We start from the raw sequence: 27,161 nt of genomic DNA on the forward strand, positions 1-27,161 counted from the left end.
TGGAGTGGGATCTGTTGCATTTCTTTTGGATTTAATAGGCTCTTTCCTCCCTCCATCCCTTTCCTTCCTTTTCCTTTTCCCTTCCTTTTCTGACCTTCCCTCTTCCTTCCTATTTTCCCCCCTCCCTCCCTCTATTTTGTAGATTTAAATCATGCATAATATTGTCTCCAGTTCTTTTTTTACTATTGTTTCCTTTATTAGAGTCTCACTTATCCAAGCTAAACGGGTCGGCAGAAGCTTGGATAAGCGAATATCTTGGATAATAAGGCGGGATTAAGGAAAAGCCTATTAAACATCAAATTAGGTTATGATTTTACAAATTAAGCACCAAAACATCATGTTATACAACAAATTTGACAGAAAAAGTAGTTCAATACACAGTAATGTTATGTTGTAATTACTGTATTTATGAATTTAGCACAAAAATATCACGATTTATTGAAAACATTGACTACAAAAATGGCTTGGATAATCCAGAGGCTTGGATAAGCGAGGCTTGGATTAGTGAGACTCTACTGTGTGTATATGTGTGTGTGTGTGCATATATACACACACATACACACTGTACATACATATATAGGGATCCTTTGTATATATACAAAGAGTCTCACTTATCCAACTTTCTGGATTATCCAATATAGTCTGCTTCCCACCTGGATCCACAGCTGTTTCTCTAGGCAGCAAGGACTGAACTTTTTACAGATTTAACTTCCAATAATGTTGTTACTATAAGTTCATTTTATGCAATTCTATCTTATACTCAATTTTTTAAAAAAGTAATGTTTTTGTAGTCAATGTTTTCAATACATTGCAATGTTTTGGTGCTAAATTCATATATACAGTAATTACTACATAACCTTACTGTGTATTGAACTGCTTTTTCTGTCGATTTGTTGTAAAACATGATGTTTTAGTGCTTAATTTGGAAAATCATAACGTAATTTGATTTTTAATAGACTTTTCCTTAATCCCTCCTTATTATCCAACATTTTCGCTTATCCAACGCTTTTATTTTTCAGTGATTGGTTTGGGGGGTGGGGGTGGCGCAAAAATTCTGTTTGCCTACACTTGAAAATTACCTTGGGCCGGTCCTGTCTGAGAGGCAAACTTGAGGTGTTTTCTTGACCTAGTTAATAAGTATCCATTGTAAACTGTTAAAGAGAAGAATACGTTCTCATCTGGTACCTATCTTACCTGTCTGTTCTTTGGAATATTTCTGTCTTCAAATAATATGGAATTTCTGCAATTCTTCTGACCAACATCCATGTATGGGCAAACTTCAGCTCTCCAGCTGTTTTGGATTTCAACTCCCAGAAATTCCAGCCAACTTACCCGCTGTTAGGAATTGAAGTCCAAAACACCTGGAGGACCGAAGTTTGCCCATGCCTGATCCAGTCAGTATATACAAATCAATAATAATAATAATAATAATAATAATAATAATTTTATTCTTATATCCCGCCCCATCTCCCCAGAGGGACTCGGGGCGGCTTACATGGGGCCATGCCCAGACACGACAGCACAAATCAGATAAAACATTAAACCGAGCAGTAAAACTTCAACATGATTAAAAACAGTCATAAAAGTCAATATACACAATAGTATTAAAATCCCGATTTGGGTCAAAAGATCCAGGCCAAGGTGCAAAGCAATATCAAGTTATCAGGCAGGGATAATTATACAGGTGTAATACTTAAAGTGCTGAATGAATCCTAAAAACAATCCAGAGGGTCTACTGCTTAATAGGTAAATAACATGATCCCACAAGGATCAGTCAACGAAGGCCTTCTGGAATAGCCAAGTTTTCAGGCTCTTACTGAAAGAAAGTAGGGTAGGGGCCTGCCTAATCTCCCTGGGGAGCGAGTTCCACAACCGCAACTGCGAAGTTGGTGGAAGCGAGAGGAGGGCCTCCCCTGACGAGCGAAGAGGTTGTGCGGGTTCATAGGGGGAAATGCGGTCTCGAAGGTAGGTGGGTCCCAAACCGCTTAGGGCTTTGTAGGTGATAACCTGCACCTTGAATTGGGCTCGGAAAATAAATGGCAGCCAGTGGAGCTCTTTAAACAGCGGTGTTGAGCGTGCCCTGTAATCTGCCCCAGTTAGAAACCTGGCTGCCGATCATTGTACTAGTTGTAGTTTCCGAGCCGTCTTCAAAGGCAGCCCCACGTAGAGCGCACTGCAGTAATCCAGTATAGAGGTAACTTAGGCATGGACCACAATGGTCAGATCTGACTTCTCGAGGTATGGTCGCAGCTGGCGCACAAGTTTTAGTTGTGCAAAGGCCCTCCCAGCCATGGCCGACACCTGGGCCTCAAGTGTCAGCGCAGAGTCCAGGAGGACCCCCAAGCTGCGGACCTGCGCCTTCAGGGGGAGTGCGACCCCGTCAAGCACAGGTTGCCACCCAATACCCCGATCAGACGTACGACTGACCTGGAGGACCTCTGTCTTGTCAGGATTGAGCTTCAGCTTGTTCGCCCTCATCCAGGCCAATACAGCGGCCAGACACTGGTCCAGTATCCGAGGGGCTTCCTTGGAATTAGGTGGAAAGGAGTAGTAGAGTTGGGTGTCATCCGCGTAGAGATGGCACTGCACCCCAAAACTCCGGATGACCTCACCCAGCGGTTTCATGTAGATATTAAAAAGCATGGGGGACAAAATGGAACCTTGCGGGACCCCACAGGTCAATGGCCAGGGGTCCAAGCAGGTGTCCCCCAGCTTCACCAACTGGGAACGGCCCTCTAGGAAGGACTGGAGCCACTGCAATGCAGTGCCCCCAAGGCCCATCCCAGAGAGCCGTCCCAGAAGGATACCATGGTCGATGGTATCGAAAGCCGCTGAGATGTCCAAGAGAACCAGCAGGGTCACACTCCCCCTGTCCAGCTCTCTGCGGAGGTCATCCACCAAGGCGACCAAAGCCGTCTCGGTACTGTAGCCAGGTCTGAAACCAGACTGTGATTGGTCCAGAAAATCCGTATCTTCCAAGAATCCCTGGAGCTGGGAAGCAACCACCCGCTCCAAGACCTTGCCCAAGAATGGAAGGTTAGAGATTGGTCTGTAGTTACTGAGGTTAGCCGGATCCAAGGAGGCTTTCTTCAAAACAGGCCTCACCACAGCTTGTTTTAGGCCAGATGGAAATATGCCCTGCTCCAAAGAGGCATTGATTATTCTCATAAACCAATCGACTAGCCCTCCACTGGCTTGTTTTAAGAGCCAAGATGGGCAAGGGTCAAGGGCACAGGTGGTTGCCCTCACCGCTCCAATAAATATTTCATTTTTTTCAAAGTGTTATCGTAAATACTAAGATTAGTTTAAGTGTTTAACTAAAACATGTTATTGTGAGAACAAGCACTTTAAAATAAGATTTTTCAAAAACCTACTTTCTTACCCGCTTAAAAATTTTGACCTTGTGCTTCACAGAATCTTCTCCATGCTTTGCTTTATTTTGAGGAAGAATTGAGCTTTGCTTTGATATTCCAGCTTTCTCATATTCCATTGTTCTACTGTCCTTTGTTGTTTCCAGTTTCACAGGTGCATTTGGCATGTTTTCATCAACAGAGTCTGCCTTTTGGTCTTCTTCAGCGCAGCATTTCACACAAACATATTCTTTGTCTTCTTCTCCCATCTGCTGTGCTTGAAAGAGGCTCAGACCAACACAATCACCATGAAACCAATCATCGCATCTACCACAGCCTACCATGAACCTGAAACAAGGATAAAAAAGATTGATTATACTCAAATTATTACATTAATGTAATTGCAGAGGTATCTTATATTTCCTTTCACAGAACAGTTTTTCCTTGATTGAATTCATTTCATGTTGAAGATGGAATCCACTCCTCCAGCCTTACAACATGGTGTGACATGCCAAGGTTTATACCAAGATGGAATTTTGTCACATTAAGTCAATAGTTTCAGTATCAAGCAACGTGCACATATGCTTCTTTTAAATAACATCAGAAAAAGAAATAAAAAACAAGTAATCTACAGCTGTTTTATTTATTTATTTTTTTGCAGTATGGAAATATTTGTGTATAGCCCAAAGTCTTGTAATTGAAGATAATCCAAAAAGCACTCTGCCAAAGAAAATACTGATATAGACCCCAAAAATCATATCATCCACAATACTATTTCATTACATGGTGAATACAGAATGACTCTAGAGGTACCCACTAAATATTTTTAAAGGTTTGCTGTCAAATAATTTTAAATGGCCATGAATGTTTATAAGTTCACATATTTGATCTTTGATCTTTTGATTCTTTGGTGAATTGGGCAAAAAGACTTCACCTGTGTATCTTCTATAAAGAAGATATAGAAGATGCACAGGTGAAGTCTTTATAGAAGATGCACAGGTGAAGTCTTTTTGCCCAATTCACCAAAGAATGGCTATACCAAGTCCCTTTGCAAATCTACAATTTATATTTCACAAGGACGGCTATTATTATATTCTTGCTCTCACAATAAAATGCAGTTGTTCTTAGATATGGCGGAATCACAATACTTTTTAAAAAATGAAGCATATAAGCTTTCATTATCCCTTTCTCTTAGCAAGCCTGTTTAACTCATTTCTCTCCATACATCCACCAACCATCTGGTATTTGCTGCTTCCTAAATCCCATTTTTGTGGTCTGAGCAGGAAGTACATACATTTTGCCCTCAAATATAGCTTATGGAATTGAAAGCAACAATGCAGTTCAAACCCTGACAAAATGAAGCACTTCACTCTCTTAAGAGTAGCAAATAAAGTTTGTATAACAGAGTTATGAACTAGTTTCAGATGCATTTGAACAAATGCATGTAGTTACTAATCAAATACATATAGTATTTGGGCTTCTTTCCAATACTGGCATGTGACCATTTAGCTTTTTAACTAGAAACATTTGTGTATATACATTCAATTAAATTATTTGTATAGGAGCAGGAAATGCAGTAACCTGTTTAGACATACTGCTACTCTCAGCAAGTCTTTCTCATTGTCTTGATTCTTAATACAGCATTTATTCCTGCCAATTCAATTGTGCTGACAGAATGGCCAAAAGGAACCCCATCCCACCCCCCAGAGCAGTGAGAGTGCTGGTGTGGAGATATTTTTTTAAACTCAATTGACCAGAGATCCAACACCACAATGTTGTATGTAGCCCAGCTCTTGCTAACAAATCTTGCCATTACAGCCGAATCTGCTGCCATTAGCACAAACCTTTACTAAGAGTTTTAGAATGTTCAAAATGACTGCAAATCTCTAAAGTGACCATATGATGATTGCGTTTGATAAATCCAGGAATATCAAGTACTAGCAGGATTCAATAAGCACACTGGCCTAGCCCAACAGGTAGCACTGATAGTGTTTTTATTTCCTTTAGAAACCCAACCGAGATGGGAAAATAACCAAAACCTACAGTAAGTGCATGAAATGCAATATGTTGTTAAAAATCTGGAATTTTAAAAATAATATCCAATATTGCTAGAAAAATAAGGCAGTTACAACTAATTGTGCATTCTGTGCCTTTCTTGCATAGCCTGTTTCTTATGTAGATAATGGTATTGCCTTCAAGATGCTCCCATCCACTGTGCATTTTGCATTATGGCTAATGTTTATCTTCCATTGGTGATCATTCTTTTTAATAAAATGATTCTTTAAAATAATGACAAATGTATAGAACAGAAGTAAAGCTATCACTTGTTCTGTAATTTGAGCAATTCAAGCAGTGTGCTGTTGAATATGTGCAAAAGAAACAGGTAGTGGTCTGTTTCAACCAAATTATTTTCCGAGTATTTTGATGTATCACTTATGTGAAGGAGTCATCTGTGCTAAGCAAGGAACTCTCATGTATTCATAAAAAGTGTTGTGTGCAATTCACTCACTTCAAGAAGCTCAATAGTACATAATAGGTGCTAGAGTACTCCATCCAACATAGTGATAAATTTCCATTTGTATGGTTTGATTTCTTCCTTCCTTCGTCCCTCTATCAAATTTTGAATCTCTGGACACGGATCCACATTCTATCTCATGGATAGATTGGGGGTTGAATTGAATATGAAAGGAAATCTCCCATCATATAGATACATTTGGATATAATCCTAATGTTTCCATTTCAAAACCATGAAGGGCCTCCAGATATTATTGGGTAGCAACTCCCATCCCAGCTTATCCTAGGCTGAGGGATAATGGTAATCTCAGTCCAACACCTGAAAGCTTGTATGTTTCTCATTTCATTCACTACTAAGAGTAGAATATCAATGTCTGAGAAGGGGGAAATGCAGTGCTTTTTTTTTCTTTTTAAATGAAAGGCTGTGTAATTCCATGGTTTTTCTTTTAAAACAAAACCTAAATCCTTATTCACTCTACTGAAATCATTGTGGAGTTTTGTCATGACAGCATGGTTTTTCAGTACTGGCATTAGAAATGAGTATGAGTGCAAAGCTGCTAAGAGAAGTGATTTGTCCACCCACAAGAATGCTGTTCCAATTTTGGAAAAGGGCAGTGTCCTTCAAAAAAGGCTGGAAGAAGTTATAAAGATTTTCTTTTGCATGGCTTTTGTATGTGTGTGTAGTTGTAGTAGAATTCAACATCCTGGCCCACTAACACTAAAAGCTCTGGCGGCAGTCTGTTTCACAGCGCAAAGCTGGAAATGCATAATCATGTTGTAAGGCTGGATTAGCAGATAACTGCAACAGAAAGAAAAAGAAAATGGTTTTAAAATATTGATAGCAAGCTGGTATTCAATACTTTAATTTGCTTTATAATAACACCAACTTGTAAACATTTAAAAACAGAGAACAAAGAACTGATTGCACATCTTTATGCTCTTAATTTTGACCTGTTAAAGAAAAATTCTAAATGCAATGAATTATTGCTGGTGATAAGAATGTCTGTTGCAAGGATGAATAAAGCAATAGCTGCACCTAAATATGGACTCCTTTCATACATATATAGATCTTCATCTTATGAAGCCGAATTGAAATTTCAAAATTGCCTCCAAAATTATAACAATGAAATATCCAGACTATCTTTTTCAAATGAACTAACATCGAAGTGGAACATGGTCAAGCAAAATAATTTTGCTGGGTAAATGAGAACCCTTTACTGGAATAGTTTTTTTAAAAAGAAAACACCACTCCAAATTCACTTTATTCAAAATACAAAACATGGTTTTAAGATAGTTAATAACATGAATCAACTATACCAGGTAGTCATAATTCATGACATTTTCCACTCACTGATCACATAGCAAAATATTCAAGAATTGTCAAATATGTGTAAACAAAACAGTAATTTCGTAGCAATAACATGTATTATGTACAGAGATCATTTTTCTTTACATTTCTTTTTGGACAGAGAACATCTGGGCTTCAGAAACTTCCTATACATCTCGGATCTCCCATTCAGCCCACAAAATGTTCCCAGCATGTCTACAGAGCTCTGCTTCCTCACAGATGGCTAAAAAAGTAGTCCTCCCAGTTCCCATCAATGAAAAGAATGAGCCAGGGGTTTGCTTGCAATCTAAAATTTATTGTATTTCCCTCCTCCTATACAGAAAAGGAGAATAAAAGCAGCCATTCTCAGCTAGTGCTTGAAAGAATCTCCAAGTCCCAGCCATTTCACTTGGGGAAGCACAAGGAAAGGCAATGTTGGGTCTCTGGTCAAATTACTGCGTGGAGAAACCAAGAACACTAGTGATGACTTCTAATCCACTGGGAAAGCTAGAAGGAGGGCAGAAATCTCCTGTCTCTGAATTCCCCCTTCCTGTTTTAAGGGAATTCACTTCATGTATGAATAAAAACCACAGTATTTTTACAAGCTATTCCACGAAATTCCTTTGGAGCATAACAAAGTTTTTGGACTATAACCCTATCCCACTAGCCAGAGTCACCTATGTTAAAGGTCAGTTAACTCAAAACGTCTGGAGAATAATTGGTCGACTGTCTGCTTCAATATGTTGGATATGGGATTATAAAAAACACAGGATTCATATGTGCTAGGTCATATGTGTGATCCTATATCATGCCCCTTTAATTACATTGGCCAAGAGATAAAGTATGACTTTTGGACTTTATAGACAGAAAGAAAAGTAGTTATAAAGTCAACAGTGTTACTTTTTAAGACAGAAGGACTTGCTGCCACAGTACATTTCTAAAGCAATACATAAGACTGTTGGTGCATTATAATTATTGTTTTAACCTTTTTATGTTAGTAATTGCATTAATGCTATAACATGCCTTTAATTAAGGTTGACAGAGTATGTACTCTCATTTAAATTTGTAAAATAGAGTTTTGAATTGCTTGGGTGTCATGTGATCCTGTGTCTTTCCTCTCAAAGTTTCCAAAGTACTTAGAGGTCCTTTTTTACAAAATGAAGGGGTGCTCTAGAACCTCCAAGAAGAATGTTGCCAATTGCCCCAAACTTACTAGAGCACCCAATTGCTAGAGAAGGAAAATACAATTTTTGTGCTGTTCTAAGCGATGTGGGATCCTTATTTTCTCATTTCAAGCAAAACACACCACATTCTATTCACCTTGAACAACTAACAGCAAACAACGATAATACAATCGAGTTACTTCTGGAACCCAGTGAACTATAACAGCAAGGTTAACTGTGGGCATGCGCATCAGTCATTAGAACACATTCCTTTCAAAATAATACACTAAGCTTTTTAGTGTCATATATTCCAGTTTTTTACAAGTAAGCCAATGTAACAATCCAAATAGATGACACTGCTCTTAATGGCCAAGGTCTATGTACAGCAAAGATCTTGTTCTTACAAGAGATTCTAGGAACAGGGTATACTGTAGTTGTAAGTTTTGCTCATGCCCAGAATATGATTCTCACATATTCTGAGTTGTGGAACATATTGAAGTGTGTCATGCAATCCCCAATCATGTGTCATACAATTCCCAATCCTTTCGTAGGAAAGTTAAGACCTGGCTGTGGGACCAGGCCTTCGATCAATAACAGCAGCATCAACTATTACCATCCTAGAACTCAATGACAGAACAGTTATCAGACTCGAAATGTGCCAACTGTGTATTTATATGTATACTTTTATCAATGTTTTAATGTATTTAATTTTAACTGACTGAATTGTTTATAATATTTTTATACTGTGTTTTATTGTAAGCTGCCCTGAGTCCCCCATGGGTGAGAAGGGCGGGATATAAGTATTGTAATAATAAATAAATAAAAATGCATACGGAGGGCAATGTTTTGCAAGAAAATCAACAATTTATATTACTCACATATGGGTTAACATTTTTCATTCAAACTTTCTTCTTTGATATATAGGCTTAAAGTAATTATCAGAACCAACAAGGAAAACTTTGCATGAAGTACATGATTTCAAATCATTATTACTCTACAAAGTCTGAAATTATGATTTCCCTTCCTTTCAAAATAAATTTTTACTCATCGCTGTACTGTGATAAGCCACACAAATGAAATGGAAAGTCATCTTTATATTAGCCAGCTTCTGCTTCATACTTCTGCCAATTTCCCAAAGGCTGAAGGCAAGATCAGGCAGACATGTGCAAATGTATGAGTGAAACTAGGTACGTGTTTCCCCCTACTGTTTAAGTGTTTGGATTATTTTTCAAATGGATGTTTGAAGGGGGCTATAATTTTCCTTGCTGGAAGTATCAAGTGCACCATGACTGTTTCATTAAAAATTAAGGCTAAAAGAAGACCTAAGCGAATTAAGATTAAAAGAAAATACTGCCGCAAGTTTTCCCCCCAGTATCTATTAAGTGTTTGTGAAAGTGGCTCACTCCAGTTTCAAAGGAAATTGATAAACTAAAGAAGATATAACAGATAATTAAAATGTTAGCATCTGTACATAGGCAACAAGAATTTATGGTTTAGAATGGCAGTTTTTCTTCACTTGTATTTGTGACAAGCAAATCTCCATGCTAGACATTAAAGCTTTATTATAAAGACACATTCAGCAGAAAGACCATATGTTGCTGCATAAATGTTGCATTTAATGTTTCTTTTCTACACATAGACTGTCCAGCATGGAAGAATACAAAGCAAACTTCTAGATCAGGGGTTCCCAAACTAAGGCCCAGGGGCCACATGTGGCCCATCAAAGCCATTTATCCGGCCCCTGCTCCTCCTCGAGGAAGGTGAATGCGGGGTAGGAGGGAAAGGCATGCACCTTTCCCATCTCCTCCCTCACCTGGTGCATGCCTTCCAAAGCTTTGCTTGTTTATAATGGTATTTTAATTATCATTTAATTGATTATTAAGGGGTGCTTTGCTAGTGCTTTTGGTGCACAAAAGCAGAAGGAGGTTGGACGAAATGGCCCAAGGGGTCTCTTCCAACCCTTTTTATTATTTTTATTCTGATTATGATTAACATTGAGGCCAGGGGTCCCCAAACTTTTTAAACAGGGGGCCAGTTCATGATCCTTCGGACTGTTGGAGGGCCGGACTATAGTTGGCCACCGAGCAATAACAACAACAACAACAACAAAAAAGAGGGTTGGAAGAGATCCCTTGGGCCATTGAGTCCAATCCCCTTCTGCCTTTGTGTACCGAAAGCACAAGCAAAACACCTCTGACAGATGGCCACCCAGCCTCAATGTTAATAATAATAATAATAATAATAATAATAATAATAATAATAATAATAATAAGTGTTGGAAGAGAAGAAGAGACCCCTTGGGTCATTTAGCCCAACCCCCTTCTGCCCTTGTGCCATGGGGGCCGGATAAATGGCTTTGATGGGCCGCATCTGGCCCCTGGGCCTTAGTTTGGGGACCCCTGATTGAGGCTGTATTTATTCCTGTACTGTTTTTGTTTTTAACTTCAAAATAAGATATGTGTGCAATGTGCACTGCATAGGAATTTGTTTATTTAAAAAACAAAACAAAACAAAACAAACTATAGTCCAGCCTCCAACATTCTGAGGGAACATGAACTGGCCCTCTGTTTAAAAAGTTTGGGGACCCCTGTTCTAGATCATACAGATCATACTATCCTCTCTCTCCCTCCCAACCATACTTAATTTTCTTTCATTCAGAAGTAATTTCTATAATACTGCATATTAGTTCTTTTCACTTATATCATTTATTCATCTATCTCATTTATTGCTTTTAGACCAACCCTTCATCCCCTTAACAAATGATATGGCCTGGATAGGCTATTATGCCTACACCAGGACATATATTAAAGTTAATTATTTCAATAGAAATTAACCCACTTTTATTTGAAAAACATATATACTTAAAAGCCAAATATCTACCAATTTTTATTTTTTCTATTTTTGTCATGAAAATGGTATCTATTCCATTTGTGGTGACCTATAAAATGTGAAAATAGGGTAAATATCCATAGAGAATTTTAATGTATTTTCAGTTTCTGGCAGTGGTAGACAGAATCCAGATCTTTAAAGATGAGTATCATAAAACATAGTAATGTAAACAGATGAATATATTGCCATATACAGTAGAGTCTCACTTATCCAACACTAGCTTATCCAACGTCCTGGATTATCCAATGCAGTTTGTAGTCAATGTTTTCAATAAATCATGATATTTTGGTGCTGAATTCGTAAATGCAGTAATTACTACATAGCATTACTGTGTATTGAACTACTTTTTCTGTAAAATTTGTTGTATAACATGATGTTTTGGTGCTTAATTTGTAAAACCATAACCTAATTTGATGTTTAATAGGCTTTTCCTTAATCCCTCCTTATTATCCAACATATTCACTTATCCAACATTCTGCCGGCCTGTTTACGTTGGATAAGTGAGACTCTACTGTATTTAAAATACGTAATTCATTTTTTTCAGGTGATAGCTCTCAAGGGATATCAATCACATGTGCAGTTGCTTGAATATGATGAATGGATGAATCACATTTTGCTGCTGAGATAATTGGTTCTGTCAACTGGGAGAGCAGACAATTCAATCCCTATCCTAAAAGGGCCTGTTCTCTGCAGCAGATTTTAGGGGGGCGTGCAGGAAGCTACAGAGGGAGGAGAGGACTGCATGAATGAATATCTGTCAATTGAATTATTCGTTTTCTCCTAATACAATGACCATTTTCAGTGTCCTAATTCTTCCCCACAAAAATTTAAACACTTGAAAAAATGGTCTTATTGAGTCAATATACCAATAAAAATATTTTTCAAATACAGCTTTGAGTTTCTTTGAATGCAGTATTTTAAAATCACATATAGTATTTGAAAAGTACATTTTATGTCTTAATTAAACAAATGTGTTACGATTTTATCTCCTAATGAAGTATTTCAGTGTAAGTACTTCTGGCTACAGGAAAATAAAAATTCCTTATAGACCTTACCCACCTGATATCGCGCCCAAGATCAGATCTGCACAATCTGTGGCCCTCCAGGTGTTTGGGACTTCAGCTTCCAGAATTCCTGATCACTGGACAAGCTGAATAGGGCTGCTGGGAGCTGCAATTGGAGGACCACAGGTTGTGCACCACAACTCTAGATACTTTGAACTATGGCTCTCATCGTCATGAACCACCAACCACATCGTTGAGATCTTGTCGAGATGTTATCTAGAGCTGATGGGTGTTGTGGGTCAAAATATTTAAAGGGACCTGACTGCAGAAGCATGTAAAAATAATTTTGGCATAGTTTTTGAGGTTTGGACTAATAATTAGTCAGAACATATAATGGTAACTGAAGCTAATCACGTCAGGGTATTACAATTGCTTTCAATTCATTCCTGAAAACCAATCCCAATAAAACTTGCATACATGGAAATATAACTTCTGCCAATAAAAGACGTTTATGCATTTGTAATACTAGAATCCATATAGCTGGGACTGTTCACTGTTTAGCACTGTACTTCCTATTTCAACCACTGAAAATTGACCTGTGGTTCATTTATCTTTGTTGAAAAGCAGAAAGAGCAAAAGTTCCTTTTGCATACCTGATGGTTGGGCTGAGTTGTGGAACATATCGATATTGAAGTGTGCCATACAATTCAGCAGAATTTTCTTCAGAGAAACCATAAACTAAGACCATGACCACTGTGTTTGACACCAACCATATACAACAAATATCAGAACTGGCTTAAAGCCAATTTGGTGCTACATTTGAAAAAGATAGTCCAGATTCTAACTAAGAGTGAGCTAAAGGTGCTTTTCTGGTCCTTCACTTGCTCCCACAGGAGGTGAACGGCCTCTCGTGGGATCTTCCAGGAGCATTAATTTTCTTTTTAAATAGACTGCAGCACAGGTCTTACACTGTTCCACCCCACTCATTCCCCAGCAAGAAAATCTGATTTTTCAAAAACAGAAATTGACTTTCATCTATTTCAGTGGTCTCAACCTGTGGGACCCCAGGTGTTTTGTCCTACAACTCCCAGAAATTCCAGCCAGTTTACCAGCTGTTAGGATTTCTGGTTGTTGAAGGCCAAAACAGCTGGGGACCTACAGGTTTAGAACCACTGACCTACTACAAAGTTGTTTTTTAAAAAATAAATAAATTATGCAGCCCAAAAATTCAGAGGGCAAAAAGCTGGCCATTGCACTCAACAGTTTTGTATTGTTTTTAAACTCTATGAGAAAAGGAGGTATAATGATGCCATGCAAGTGTTTTTGGATTGCAGCTCTTATGAGTCATAGGGCAGTAAAGCCTATGGCGAGAAAAGATGAATTACAGTCCAAAAACATATGGAGGATTGCATTTTCTTCACTCTTGCTAAAATATATAAAACATTATTTTTTTTTAAAAAAAGATAAAACCTTTTAACTACACACACATGCACACACCTGTTGCCATGCGGCTTTCTGCAAAACCCACACTGCTTACTAGGCACCCAGGGACCTTTGCTTTCAGTAGCATATAAGTGATCTGGGCTTTCTTTTTTCACAGTAGAAATATTATCTGGAATGAACAACGGTGGTTCATCAACTGAAATACTTTTGCTACTTCTCCTCTGTCGAGGCTGTAGATTCTTCTCTAACTTTCTAAGTTTCAATTTCTCTTTCTCATCTTCCTTCAAAGGATCCACAGGTGTTCCAATAGAATCTTTTTTTCCTCCTTCTTCCTTAATGCAATTATCTGCTTTAGAAAGCTGATGTTTCTGTAACAGCTTCTGATCAAGATGTAGCAACTGTCCTTGTCTGGGATGCAATGGTCCTGAGGCTAGGTGTGGGGTTTCCTTTGAACCAGTATGATGACTGAACTTGTCAACTATTCTCTCTGCTGAGATTTTCTGTCCCTGACCTGGAACTTGGACCCGTCGAAAGTTCTTCCCTAAAACATGAGCCTTCTTCTTCAGACTTGCTCCAGAATCAAAGTTCTGGGCTTTCTCTTCTTTCTTGACGTGTTTTTTCTTAACCTTTGCTGGCTTATGCTGGTGCTTTTCTTGTTCCTCTGCATGACGTTTCAGACTTACTACTGACTGGCTATGAACATGTGGCAAAACCGGCCTTTTACTAGGTAGGTCTTGATGTAGAGAAACTGATTTTTGTTGGATAGATGTGGTTTTATTTTGCTTGGACTTGGTATGTTTAGTTTTAACATTTTTTGTGCCTTTTGATGAAATGTTAGAACTCCCATCTCCCTGTAATTCTACTGTTTCGTGTTCTTTCATCTTTATATTGTCAGTCTCTTCATGTTTAACTTGGGGTGGAATGTCTTCAGCTGTACTATGCTCCAAAATATTTCTGGTTTCTGATTTGGCAGAATTACCACCAACCACTTTTGAAAATGTCTGATCAAGCTTCCTCCTAACTAAAGGTAAATTATCTTTAAAGTAAACTTTTCCAGCATCCTCAAAAGATTCCTGTCTGTCTTCTTCTGGTAAACCAGTTTCATGCGCAACATTTCCACTTGCTTGGAAGTCTGAGCTGCATTTGGACTTCCTATCCTCATAGCCAGACTGAACTGCAAACATTTCTTGTATTCCACCTGCATTCTCATTGGTCATTCTAGTTCTTTTGCATTTATCACCCATTTTAATTTCGCAAAGTTCCTTCTCAGTTTTATAATCTGTCTGTTCTTGTGAAGATAATTCAGAAATAAATGGATTAACTGCAGTCCCATGCTTATCCTCTTCATCTGTTTTGCTATCCTGTACTGTATTAGTCTCTGCAGAAGCACAAACTGCAACCCCTTCTCCCACACTATGATGTTTCCTTTTCACAAGAACATCTGTCTTGCTTTCTATTTCTTTAGTTGGGGAAGTGGTCCCTGGTAAGTGAGATACATTTTCTACTTCATGAGAAGTATCTTCTAATTTTGTCTGGCTAGGAATTTCACGTTTGGTATCTGTTTTCAATTCATCTGAATCTTTACAAGACTTCACTGAATCTGGTAATGGTGATGGTACTGACTCTTTGTGACAGCTTCTATTACTATTGTGCTCCATCTCTTCTGGATGCTCTTCAAGGTTACCACTTTCATGCTTAGCCTGCTCTTTGTCCTGCTGTTTCACTCCTCCTTTTTGCGCAGATCCAGATTTCACAGCTGATTTCTTTGCAGTTAAAGATGGTGAAGCATTTGAGCGCTTGGCCAGTGTGCTTTGCCGTAGACTACGTACAGGTTCTAGTAAAATAAAAATAAAGTGCTTGTTTGTATTCATCCTCAGCAAAACTAAATTACCAGATCTAAATCCATTTTTTAGCTTCAACTAAGTAAATTCATTAAGTCAGGGGTCACTTGTATTTATGTTAACTTTATTGATTCTCCTTGGTTTAGTACACTACAGTCGAGATTAACAAAACTAATCAAGGCCAAAATAAATTAGTTTATATTATTTAACACTGACAAAAACACTGACAAGCTGACAAATTCCTCATACACTAACCTTAATTATGTTCAGACTAATTAGGACTATTTGCTTATAAAAGTCTCAAAATAATATCCCAGAAAATTATTAAAAGGAAATAGTAATCACTTCAAGGTTCTTAAAGATTTCCACCCAAATGGAAACATTAACCAATTAATGTCGTATCACTGATTTATGGTGACCCGATCCTAGGGTTTTCTTGGCAAGGTTTATTCAGATGGGGTTTGTCACTACTTTCCTTTGAAGGCAGAGAGAGTATGATCTGCCCAAGGTCACCCAGTGTGTCCTCATGGCCAGTGCAGATTTATTCCTAGTCTCCTGGAATGCTGATCCAACAATCAAACCTTTATACTATGCTGATATACAATGCAGAACTGTATTTAGATATCTGAATGTCAGCAATGGAATAACATTCTCAAACATATATACATATATAATCTACACCAGGATGTCTAAACCTGTTCTACTCATGACTCCTTTCCACCTGATAAATTTTTATGTGACCTCGGGTATATCGGTATATAAAATAGGTATAAAAATCAAACATCTAGTAATAATAACTCAGTTATTAGCAAGGCTTGCTAAACAGACTGATTTTCTTTTTTGTGGAGCACAGCTGAAGAATCCTCTACAGAGGTCACTGTAAACACTGCAAACAGAATAAAACAGCCACATGGTGACATTCAGAAAACTTTTACTATTACCAATTTTAAGCTAAGAGGGACCCCACTTGGAGTTTAAAAACCAGTGGTCTATACTAATCAAAATGTACCAAATTCCCCGCTATAAATTTGATGTTCCTCTGAATAATTACCTTGTGTCATTAAACGTGGAGATTTTCTTGGTGATTTGACTGTTGTGACATCCATCTGGTCCCTCAATTTCCTGTTAGATGAAAGATCATCTTCATCAATGGTACTGTGGGCAGTTTCCTTAACTCCTTCATCCATAATATCATCAAGTCCAACTAAAAAATAAACAAAACAAAAATCCTAAACCTTGAAAGTATCTACGTAGGCTGTAGTTTTATGAAATTGGCCATAAAACTTAAAGATTAGCTAAAAAAAATGAAGATAATGAGATGAGGTGTAAAGTAAGACTAAGGAGAATGATTAGGAAACATGATGTAAAATTTTCCCGCAAGTTAGGTAAAACAAACTGTCATCCAGAGAAGTATTTTTCTTATACATGGTCCTGCAAAAGAGTCATAACCACTTTTAATGGACTCACATTTTATTGATTTGCCACAGGAAGTTCTCAGTCCTTAAAGGATCAGCTGTCCCTCACTGTCCCTTCCCACCTATGAGAAAGAGAATTTAACAATGGAAAGAGCTGATCCAAAAGATAAAATTTCCTTTATTTTTTGTAGTTTGTTCTGTCTTTAAATATGGAATACATTTACCTGTATCTGCAGCTTGGTAGTTACCTATAAATGATTCACCTGATAAGCTTTTAGCCATAGCCTAGGAGCCACAGCAAAACACTGCAGCTCTAAGCATACTCTAAGCAGAGTATGCCCCACTGGATTCATGGAATCTATCTTTATAAAAAATATCTTCAGAGTTAATCAGTAAGTCACAATCCCAACTGAATGCCAATTAACACAAAAACTGTTTATGTCAGGCCTTCATAATTTGTGATCCACAAAGCTCAATGGCCCACCAGTCACATATTGTGACATGCCAAATGTTTAACAATATTTTGGATTAACAGTTCCCAACAGATAAAAAGGACAAAAGTTTGGAAAATTCTATATCACAGCAGCAAGATCCTATAGAAATAAACTAGTTAAATAATCAGATGTACAGTGGGAGGGGGGGGGAGTATTTCATCAGATACTAATTGTACAAGTTCTCCCATTTAAAAAGATAACAGAGGCCTGTAATTGACATCATAGGTGGACCTCAACTATGAGAGACAACATGAGAAAACACATCCAGAAAATCACATTGTCAGATTTTTCACAAATTTATTTGCAAATTATGGTGGAAAATAAGTATTTGGTCCATAACAAAAGTTCATCTCAATACTTTGTTATATATCCTTTATTGGCAATGACAGAGATCAAATGTTTTCTGTAAGTCCTCACAAGGTTGGCACACTGTTGCTGGTATTTTGGCCCATTCTTCCATGCAGATCTCCTCAAGAGCAGTGATGTTTTGAGGCTGTCGCTGGGCAACACGGACTTTCAACTCCCTCCAAAGGTTTTCTATAGCCTTGAGATCTGGAGACTGGCTAGGCCACTCCAGGACCTTGAAATGCTTCTTACAAAGCTACTCCTTCGTTGCCCTGGCGGTGTGCTTGGGATCATTGTCATGCTGAAAGACCCAGCCATGTTTCATCTTTAGTGCGCTTGCTGACGGAAGGAGGTTTGCACTCAAAATCTCACGATACATGGCCCCATTCTTTCTTTCATGTATATGGATCAGTCGCCCTCGTCCCTTTGCAGAGAAACAGCCCCAAAGCATGATGTTGCCACCCCCATGCTTCATAGTAGGTATGATGTTCTTTGGATGCAACTCAGCATTCTTTCTCCTCCAAACACGACGAGTTGTGTTTCTGCCAAACAGTTCTACTTTGGTTTCATCTGACCATATGACATTCTCCCAATACTCTTCTGGATCATCCAAATGCTCTCTAGCAAACTTCAGTAAGGCCCAGACATGTACTGGCTTAAGCAGGGGGACACGTCTGGCACTGCAGGATCTGGGTCCCTGGCAATGTAGTGTGTTACTGATGGTAGCCTTTGTTACGTTGGTCCCAGCTCTCTGCAGGTTGTTCACTAGGTCCCCTCGTGTGGTTCTGGGATTTTTGCTCACCGTTCTTGTGATCATTTTGACCCCACGGGATGAGATCTTGCGTGAGTTATCAGTGGTCTTTTATCTCTTCCATTTTCTAATTATTGCTCACACAGTTGATTTCTTCACACCAAGCTGCTTGCCTATTGCAGATTCAGTCTTCCCAGTCTGGTGCAGGGCTACAATTTTGTTTCTGGTGTTCTTGGACAGCTGTTTGGTCTTCACCATAGTGGAGTTTGGAGTGTGACTGCTTGAGGTTGTGGACAAGTATCTTTTATACTGATAACAAGTTCAAATAGGTGCCATTACTACAGGTAATGAGTGGAGGACAGAGGAGCATCTTAAAAAAGAAATTACAGATCTGTGAGACCCAGAAATCTTGCTTGTTTGTATGTGACCAAATACTTATTTTCCAATATAATTTTCAAATAAATTTGTGAAAAATCTGACAATGTAATTTTCTGGATGTGTTTTCTCATGTTGTCTCTCATAGTTGAGGTCCACCTATGATGTCAATTACAGACCTCTCTCATCTTTTTAAGTGGGAGAACTTGTACAATTGGTATCTGACTAAATACTTTTTCCCCCAGAAAGGAAGGGGTTATTTAAATTAGATTTTTTCCTAATATTGCTTCAAATATTTTCTGATCAGCGGTGCATTCTACTTTACTATCCCAATTTACACAAAGGATATTGTATGTGCTATGTAGGAGAGGGCAATGTACATATTATGCTTAAATAATGATTCTTATTTCAGAATAATGATACCACAAGTACACTGATTAAATTGGAAACCCAATTAAAATCCTGACAATAATAGTTATAATTTCCTTACATGTTTTAAAGCAGGGGTCCCCAAACTTTTTAAACAGGGGGCCAAGTTCACGATCCTTCGGACCGTTGGAGGCCGGACTATAATGGGCCACCGAGCAATAATAAATAACAACAACAACAACAACAACAAAAAAGAGGGTTGGAAAAGACCCTTTGGGCCATTGAGTCCAATCCCCTCCTGCCTTTGTGCACCGAAAGCACAAGCAAAGCACCCCGACAGATGGCCACCCAGCCTCAATGTTAATAATAATAATAATAATAATAATAATAAAAAAAGAGGGTTGGAAGACGACCCCTTGGGCCATTTAGTCCAACCCCTTTCTGCCTTTGTGCACCAAAAGCACAAGCAAAGCATCCCTGACAGATGGCCACCCAGCCTCAATGTTAATAATAATAATAATAATAATAATAATAATAATAATAATAATAATAATAATGATGATGGTTGTAAGAGAAGAAGAGACCCCTTGGGTCATTTAGCCCAACCCCCTACTGCCCTTGTGCCGTGAGGGCGAATAAATGGCTTCGATGGGCCGCATCCGGCCCCCGGGCCTTAGTTTGGAGACCCCTGTTTTAAAGGTTCTTTAAGGTGTGATAGAAGGCTTTGGTTCACTTTAGGTATCATCTCTAAGGCTAACATGCCTACATTAAGATCATCTACAGTATTTACTCGAGCCCAATGTGGCATCAAATCTAATGCACACTTCAATTTTCAAAACCTTGAAATAAAAAAAGGATTTCCTGCCTAATGTAATGTGTAGCAGCAAAATGTGCTCTCTTCGTAATTTGGCTATTACAGTTGCTTCTTGCTTAGAATTCCTTTTTTAAAAACAAGTGTTAGGACACTAAAACTTTCAGCAATTGAAAATCAAAACTTGGAGTGCATCTATGCTGTAAATGAATCCACTTTAACTGCCCTGGCTCAATGGTATGAAATCATGAAGTTTTGAAAGACATTGACCTTTTTGCCAAAGTATGTTGATGCCTCACAAGCTACAAATTCCAGGATCTCATAGCATTGAGCCACTGCCATTAAATTTGAAATGACATCCCTCTAGGTCAACGGTTTTTAAAGTATGCTCTGCTGAGCCCTTGGGGCTCTGTGAAGCATACTGCGAGGCTCTGTGCTTCTCCCCTCTCCTCTAAGCTTTTCCTTCTTTTTCCTGCTCCTCCCCTTCCCCACCTCCTACTCTGCCAAAAGCCTTTCCCACCCATCTCCCTTGCCACCAAGAGTTTTTCCTCACTTCCCTTGCCGCCAAAAGCCTTTCCCAACCACCTCCCTTGCTGTTAAAAGCATTTCTTCCTTGCCTCCCTTGCTGCCAAAAGCCTTTCCCACACCTCCCTTGCCATTAAAAGCTTTTTCCTCGATTCCCTTGCTGCCAATAGCCTCTTCCCCATCCTCCCTTGCCACCAAAAGCCTTATTTCTCTCTTCTCTTGCTGCCAAAAGGCAGCAAGGAAAAAAGGCCTCTTTGCACCAGTAATAGTAACAATCCTGCCATTAATATGCACAGGTAACTTTCAACCGAAGTCTAAGGCTGTTTGCCTTAGTCTCTCTCTGAGGCTGAGAATGTGGCTTGCTCAAGGTTACCTAGCATATTTCCATAGCTGAGCAGGGATTCAAACCCTAGTCTCCAAAGCTGTTGCCTGATGTTCAAGCCACTATCTTCCACTGCGCTGGCTGCCACACCAGGGTTCTTGACTGGCCGAGCAGCGAATTCCTGTTATTACTATAGGGCAAAGCATGGCAGGTTGTGGTGAGACAGGTGAAAGTGATTTCTTGCCAGGGAATGGAGAAGGATAGGACCATACATACACATGTTTTTATTTCCTATTTTATTATGAGACTTCTCACACCATTGACGCCACCCAGCCTGAACAATAAAAGTCCATAAATAGTTTTCATAATATCACGGACAAGCAAAAAAAAACAAAAAAAAAACCTCACATAATAATCCTATATTTGCTGCCCCTTTCAGAGGGTCTTTTAAAATGGTCAAGCAAGTCTTCCGTCTGAACTGTTTGCATTTATAACCTGTATTACAGATAATGCTCTGATATTTTTAGATGTAATATACTCTGATTATTTTATTACATTCTGTTGCCTACAAAGTTTGCACTTGGAAACTGCAACCAAGTTCCAAAAATGAAATCTAATGTTTTAAGTAAATTTACGATTTTGTGTGGGCCACAGGTTGGACAAGCCTGCTCTACAGTGAGCACAAAATAGGCACACACATATAAGATAATTACACCTCTGTGTGCCACTAGCTGGATAACAGCCATTGTGAGTTCACGCCTTAATTCTGCTTGTTTCTGATTTGCTGTCCTTTTCTTGCTTCAGAGAGTGTGGGGTGGGAGTAAGATTCCCAAAACAGCACTAGCAAATGTGAGCCCATCATTTTGAGTAACACTGTCTTCAATGTGAGCAGACTTCCCTTCTTTGAATAAAGATTTCAGGAAACACCCATTTCTTACTGTGATTTGACCTTTAATGATTCACATAATTTAATAGCATGCTTGGACTGACTGTATTTGATTCTTTATGAAGTCAATGGAGAGTAACATTGCTCTCCCCAATGTTTACCTTCCAGGATAGGTAAGTGATCTACCAACAGTGCCTCTGGTATGTCTCAATTGAATTTCACCTAGTCTTTTTTATTGTTCCCAAATATTATTGCAGCACTTCTGACTCAGGTGGCAAAGATAACCTGCTGTTAGCATATTGAAAATACCTAATTCCCAAACCTTCATCATGAACTTTATGTAAATATTGAATAACATGTTTATGTTTGATGGTTTATAGTTTTAATGGTTTAATTTATAGTCCTATGTTATTGTTTTAGATGTGTGATAATACTGTTTTTAATCGTATGTGAGGCATTGAATTTTTGCCATTTATTTGATGTGAACCGCTTTGAGTCCCCCCAGGGGTGAGAAAAGCGGTATATAAATGAAATGACTGAATGAATGAATGAATGAATCTCCATGCAATGTAACAATCTAGGGCTAAGTCTTTGGCCTCTTCCATGTATTGTAATGGCTCTTTGAGTTCATCCTCCCTCAATCTTCTCTCCAGGCTAAATTATCCTCAGTTTCTTAAATCTTTAATCACAGATTTGTTTTCCATCCCAATTATTGATCTCAATTTGTCTATATATTTGTTAGCATAGTTCCAAAATAGCTAAAGCACTCTAGAAGTTTCAGTAGTGAATAATACAATAAAATATTATTGGCTGTCCCTTGAAAACTAAGTTTTAGTAAGAAAAACTAAAATCAAATATGCTGCTGCTTTGCTTTATTCAGCCTGTGATTAATTTGAACCTTTGGTTCTTTTCAGAAATACTAGTCACCTAAGGCGTCCTTCTTATGCTTATATATGTTTTTGTTGTGTATAATGCAGAACTTTGCTCGTGTCTCTTAACTTTTAATCAATTAGTTCAATTTTCGTTACCAATCCATAAAATACCTTTGGTGGTATATACAAATCAACTCTCTATACATAGCACCTTCATTAGTATCAAAGTCAAAGTGATCTATCTGTGTTTTCACATATTCTCCTACCTTTTTGAAGGTGGATAAAGTTTTTGAAGATTTTCCATCTTTCTATGTCACTTCACTGAACCCTCAAGATTTCTCAAATATGAAAGCCTTGAGAGTATTTCAGCAAGTTTCTGTAGTTATCTAGGAGCAATTATTCTTGTCGTGCAAACTAACTTATTTAAAGCAGCTTGATATTTCCTAAAACAAATACATATCAGTCCTGAATTTTAATCTTGATGCCTTACCAGTCGTGATACCTGAGTAAGCTACACATAATTTTGCACTTCAGAGAAGATGTAGTCATTTGTTCTGCCATTTGTCACCCATTTACATTTTACCATCCTTGCTGAACAACGGGACTATTATTTCTTTCTTAACACAATCTCTACAGAACTGGTTTATAGTCAATCGGAACTCAAACCACCAAAACTCTCAAACAGCCCACAAAAAAATTGAAAAAATAATAGCTTAAAAAATTAAAATCATTTTTGAGTGGATATGTTACATTAAGTTAAGTTTATCTTTGTTTGTTTTAATTTGTTTTTAATTACAGTATTTAAATATTAATAACAAGTCCATATAGAATTTATGATATGGTTTATAGTCAATCGGAACTCAAACCACCAAAACTCTCAAGCAGCCCACAAAAAATTGAAAAAAATAATAGCTTAAAAAAATAAAATCATTTTTGAGTGGATATGTTACATTAAGTTAAGTTTATCTTTGTCTTAATTTGTTTTTAATTACAGTATTTAAATATTAATAACAAGTCCATATAGAATTTATGGTATGGTATAGCATTGGATATAATATTAGTTAGGCCTATTTTTAATAGCAGCTCTCAAGCAATCAGAAACTACATGTACCAATCCCCCATGGTGCTGGTTAACTGAGAGTGTACTATAATCTTTCTTTGTCCTGTATAACTGCAGTTCTCTTCTACGCTTTAAAAAACCGAGCTCATTAGTAAATCTTCACTGCGGCCACTCCAGATTTTTTAAATGCCTCCCATTTTTCTCAGTGTTTCCTTAAAACCACCTCTTGGGCTTCATTTCCCATAACAGTAGCATATAGTCCCACAGAAAAAATATAATCTACCTATAAAGGCCCTACTTAGCCTATGAGCCTTTTCTTTTCATTTGGCCTCCTGAATTCTCCCTCTTGCTATGTATTTCTTTAAGGTCAAATATAGTCTTTACAAAGTACATATCTGGTGAAAAATACAGGACTATATATATATACACTGAAGCAAGGTAGATAACTTTTGGCTCTCAATATATTTTGAACTACAACAGTGACAGTCCCATATTTACCCTGTTTCCCCGAAAATAAGACATCCCCAAAAAATAAGACCTAGCAGAGGTTTTGCTGAGTTGCTAAATATAAGGCCTCCCCCGAAAGTAAGACCTAGCAAAGTTTTTGTTTGGAAGCATGCCCGGCGCCCGCCAAACAAAACACCAGAACTTGCAGGATCGGTAAATGTACACACAAGTTGTACATGGAAATAATGGTAATAATATATTAAAATGTTACATTATTTATATTTATACAGTAGTAACAAGAAATTCTTGACAGGAGTCATAGTTTGTCTGGTTTGGTTATGTTGGTTTGTGATGACAACTACTGTACAGTATATAATGTTCATTTTTTTTTGTTCAACAATAAATGTGAATTCTTCTTCATGGAAAAATAAGACATCCCCTAAAAATAAGACCTAGCACGTCTTTGGGAGCAAAAAATAATATAAGACACTGTCTTATTTTCGGGGAAACACGGTAACATACAGCTCTCTAAAGATCTGTCTTCAGAATATATTCAGAAACCTAGCTCATGCAGAATGCTCTAGCCAAACTACTGAAGGGGTGATTAAAGGAAGCATGTAAATGTTTCGCTATAATGAATGCACTATTAGTTTGCTTTTGAAAGCACTGTTTTATTCTATTCAACCAAAGACCACAGAGACCACATGAAAATGGGGGCAGGGCTCTGTGGTCCAGCATGGGTCAATGCAGCCACCCAATTTCTGGCTGTTCTCCACCTCTCAAGCTGTTATAAAGGATATACAGTGTTCCCTCACTTATTGCAGGGATTATGTTCCAGAACCACCTGCAGTAAGTGAAAATCCATGAAGAAAGGGCACTATATTTATTTTAATATTTACACATTATATAAGTAGTTAGGTGGCCTTTCTCTCCTTCTTAAGCCTTCTTCCTGCACTTCTTCTTGCCGCCCTCCTCTCCGGGCGCCTACCAGTTTCCCTTTTGCGCATGCGCCTCCCTTTCATCGGCATCCAGGGTGGCCTGGCTCGATGCCGACAAGAGGGAGGGTGCATGTGCAAAAGGGAAACTGGCACCTTTTGCGCATGTGCCACCGCTCAGAAAAAAACTGCAAAGCAGTGAGGGAGCGAAAAGCGAACCGCAAAGTAGGGAGAGAACACTGTATGTAGAAAAAAATATCCCATGCAATATGAGGGGGTTAGAGTTGTGGTGCCCATTGCCATTCAAAGTAGACAGCCAGGAACACCAGTTCTCGTTCAGTGTATTACGTCATTATCATTCAACATAAAACAATATCAACAACACCAGCAATTATCTTGAGACAACAGATCAAATTTCTTTTAAATACAAGCTGCTAGAACCACCCATAATTTGAAGTAACAGTTTTAAAGACAGCACTAGAATCACAAGATTTTAGATCACTAGAAGCACTAAAATTGGATTCTTCATAATTTCAAGTTCTTTGAGCTCCAATGAGATTTTCTGTAAGCCATAATTATCCATTAGAATAAAAGCCCATCAATAAAATGATAAAGACAATGAAGGAAATTAGGCTAAAGAAGAAATAGCATAAATATTAAAATATACATGACAACATCTTTGTAAAACAAAAAGGCAATCCTCATTCAAGGATAAAGTTGAATGAGAGAAAGGCACAAAGCTTCTCCTTGTGCTCAGCAGTTTCCATTCTGGATGGTCACTGTAAGGATAGCCATTCTAGTGCAGTGTTTTGAGCATTGGACTACAATTCTAGAGACCAGAGTTTGATTACCTGCTCAGCAGTGAAAACCCAATAGGTGACTTTAGGTGTCACACACTTTCAGCTTCTGAGAGCACCCTGATAGATTCACCTTAGGGTTGCTTAAAGTTGGAAACGACTTGAAGGCACACAACAAAAATAACATAACTGAGTGTGCTTGCTTTTGTTCTTCCATAAACCTATTCCCTTTCATGTAGTGAATCTTATAATGCCTTGTTAAAGCTGTTTTTAGTCCCAAAAGAGGAAAAATACATATGAATAATAAATGTTATCATCATCCACTTCCACAAGATATTCTGGAATAGTTTTTATCAAAATAAAAATTCAACAAAAATAATAATGATAATGATGATGTTGACAAACACACAGTCGAGAAAATAAAATACAGAGATACTTTGGACAAAAGACAGCCAAAGGAAAGGAGACAGTAAATGCTGAAGCTACAACTTCCAACTACTATACTCAAAAACCAATTGTATCAAGACAAGATGAGGTCATGGCTAACAACCAGGGCCATAGCCAGAAAATATTTTGGTGGGGAGTGAGTTGAACTTCTAAATCTCTCCCCCCCCCCCCCCCCCGACTACAGCCCTGCTAATAACCTATATTTAAAATACGCTAAATAAATTTGTCTGGGAACAGTCAGCCCTAGATTTAAAAAGCAAATTTCTGCTTAAATGTGAATCTGTTTTGACCATTTGGGGAACAGTGAAAGAGTGCTGGCAAATTACCTAAAAACAACCTAAAAATGCAATGTATCTTAAGAAATGTCCGAAAATGGGAGTAGAAGTTAAATGAAAGTTATCAAGTACAGGTCAGGTAGTTAAATTCCTTGAGAAAACAGAGGTCATCTAAGAACATTATAAAACAGGCATAAAGATGTTCAAAAAACATGCCAGCTCCTTTAATCTACTGAAATTATTTCTTTGAAGTACTGGAAGTCTTGCCAAATTTAGAAAAAAGAGAAGCAATTCTGGCAAACCAAAGGATAACGAATTAAGACAAACTAAGAAGAAATCTGAACAAATAACTATAATACTACTACATTGGAAGTACGAAATGGGCCGAATAGTTGGATGGCAGTCAAGGACGTAAAACTGCATTAAAGCCAGAACAATTCTTTGTATCAGTCCCCAAGTGGCTACAAGTTGCTAGAGCTTGATAATATTAACTCAGGTACAGTT

The 27,161-nt window shown here is 38.1% G+C and overlaps 1 protein-coding gene across 11 annotated transcripts in view; it reads right to left on the reverse strand.

Moving 5' to 3' along the window:
* The window catches only part of phf3 (PHD finger protein 3), a 61,460-nt gene that overhangs the window by 14,221 nt on the left and 20,078 nt on the right, over window positions 1-27,161 (reverse strand). For 4 of the 11 annotated variants that reach the window (XM_008116880.3, XM_008116884.3, XM_008116882.3 and 1 more), the window contains 3 exons: window positions 16,583-16,735; window positions 13,745-15,524; window positions 3,383-3,698 (listed from right to left, as the gene is read on the reverse strand). In XM_008116880.3, coding sequence (XP_008115087.2) covers window positions 3,383-3,698; window positions 13,745-15,524; window positions 16,583-16,735 — 2,249 coding nt within the window. Of the gene's footprint in view, window positions 1-3,382; window positions 3,699-5,859; window positions 6,542-13,744; window positions 15,525-16,582; window positions 16,736-16,998; window positions 17,069-27,161 lie in introns of those variants that run through there. The other 7 variants (XM_062969077.1, XM_062969076.1, XM_016995942.2 and 4 more) reach the window with 6 other exon arrangements.

Source organism: Anolis carolinensis, chromosome 1 (genome assembly GCF_035594765.1).
Source record: "Anolis carolinensis isolate JA03-04 chromosome 1, rAnoCar3.1.pri, whole genome shotgun sequence".
Lineage (NCBI taxonomy): Eukaryota > Metazoa > Chordata > Lepidosauria > Squamata > Dactyloidae > Anolis > Anolis carolinensis.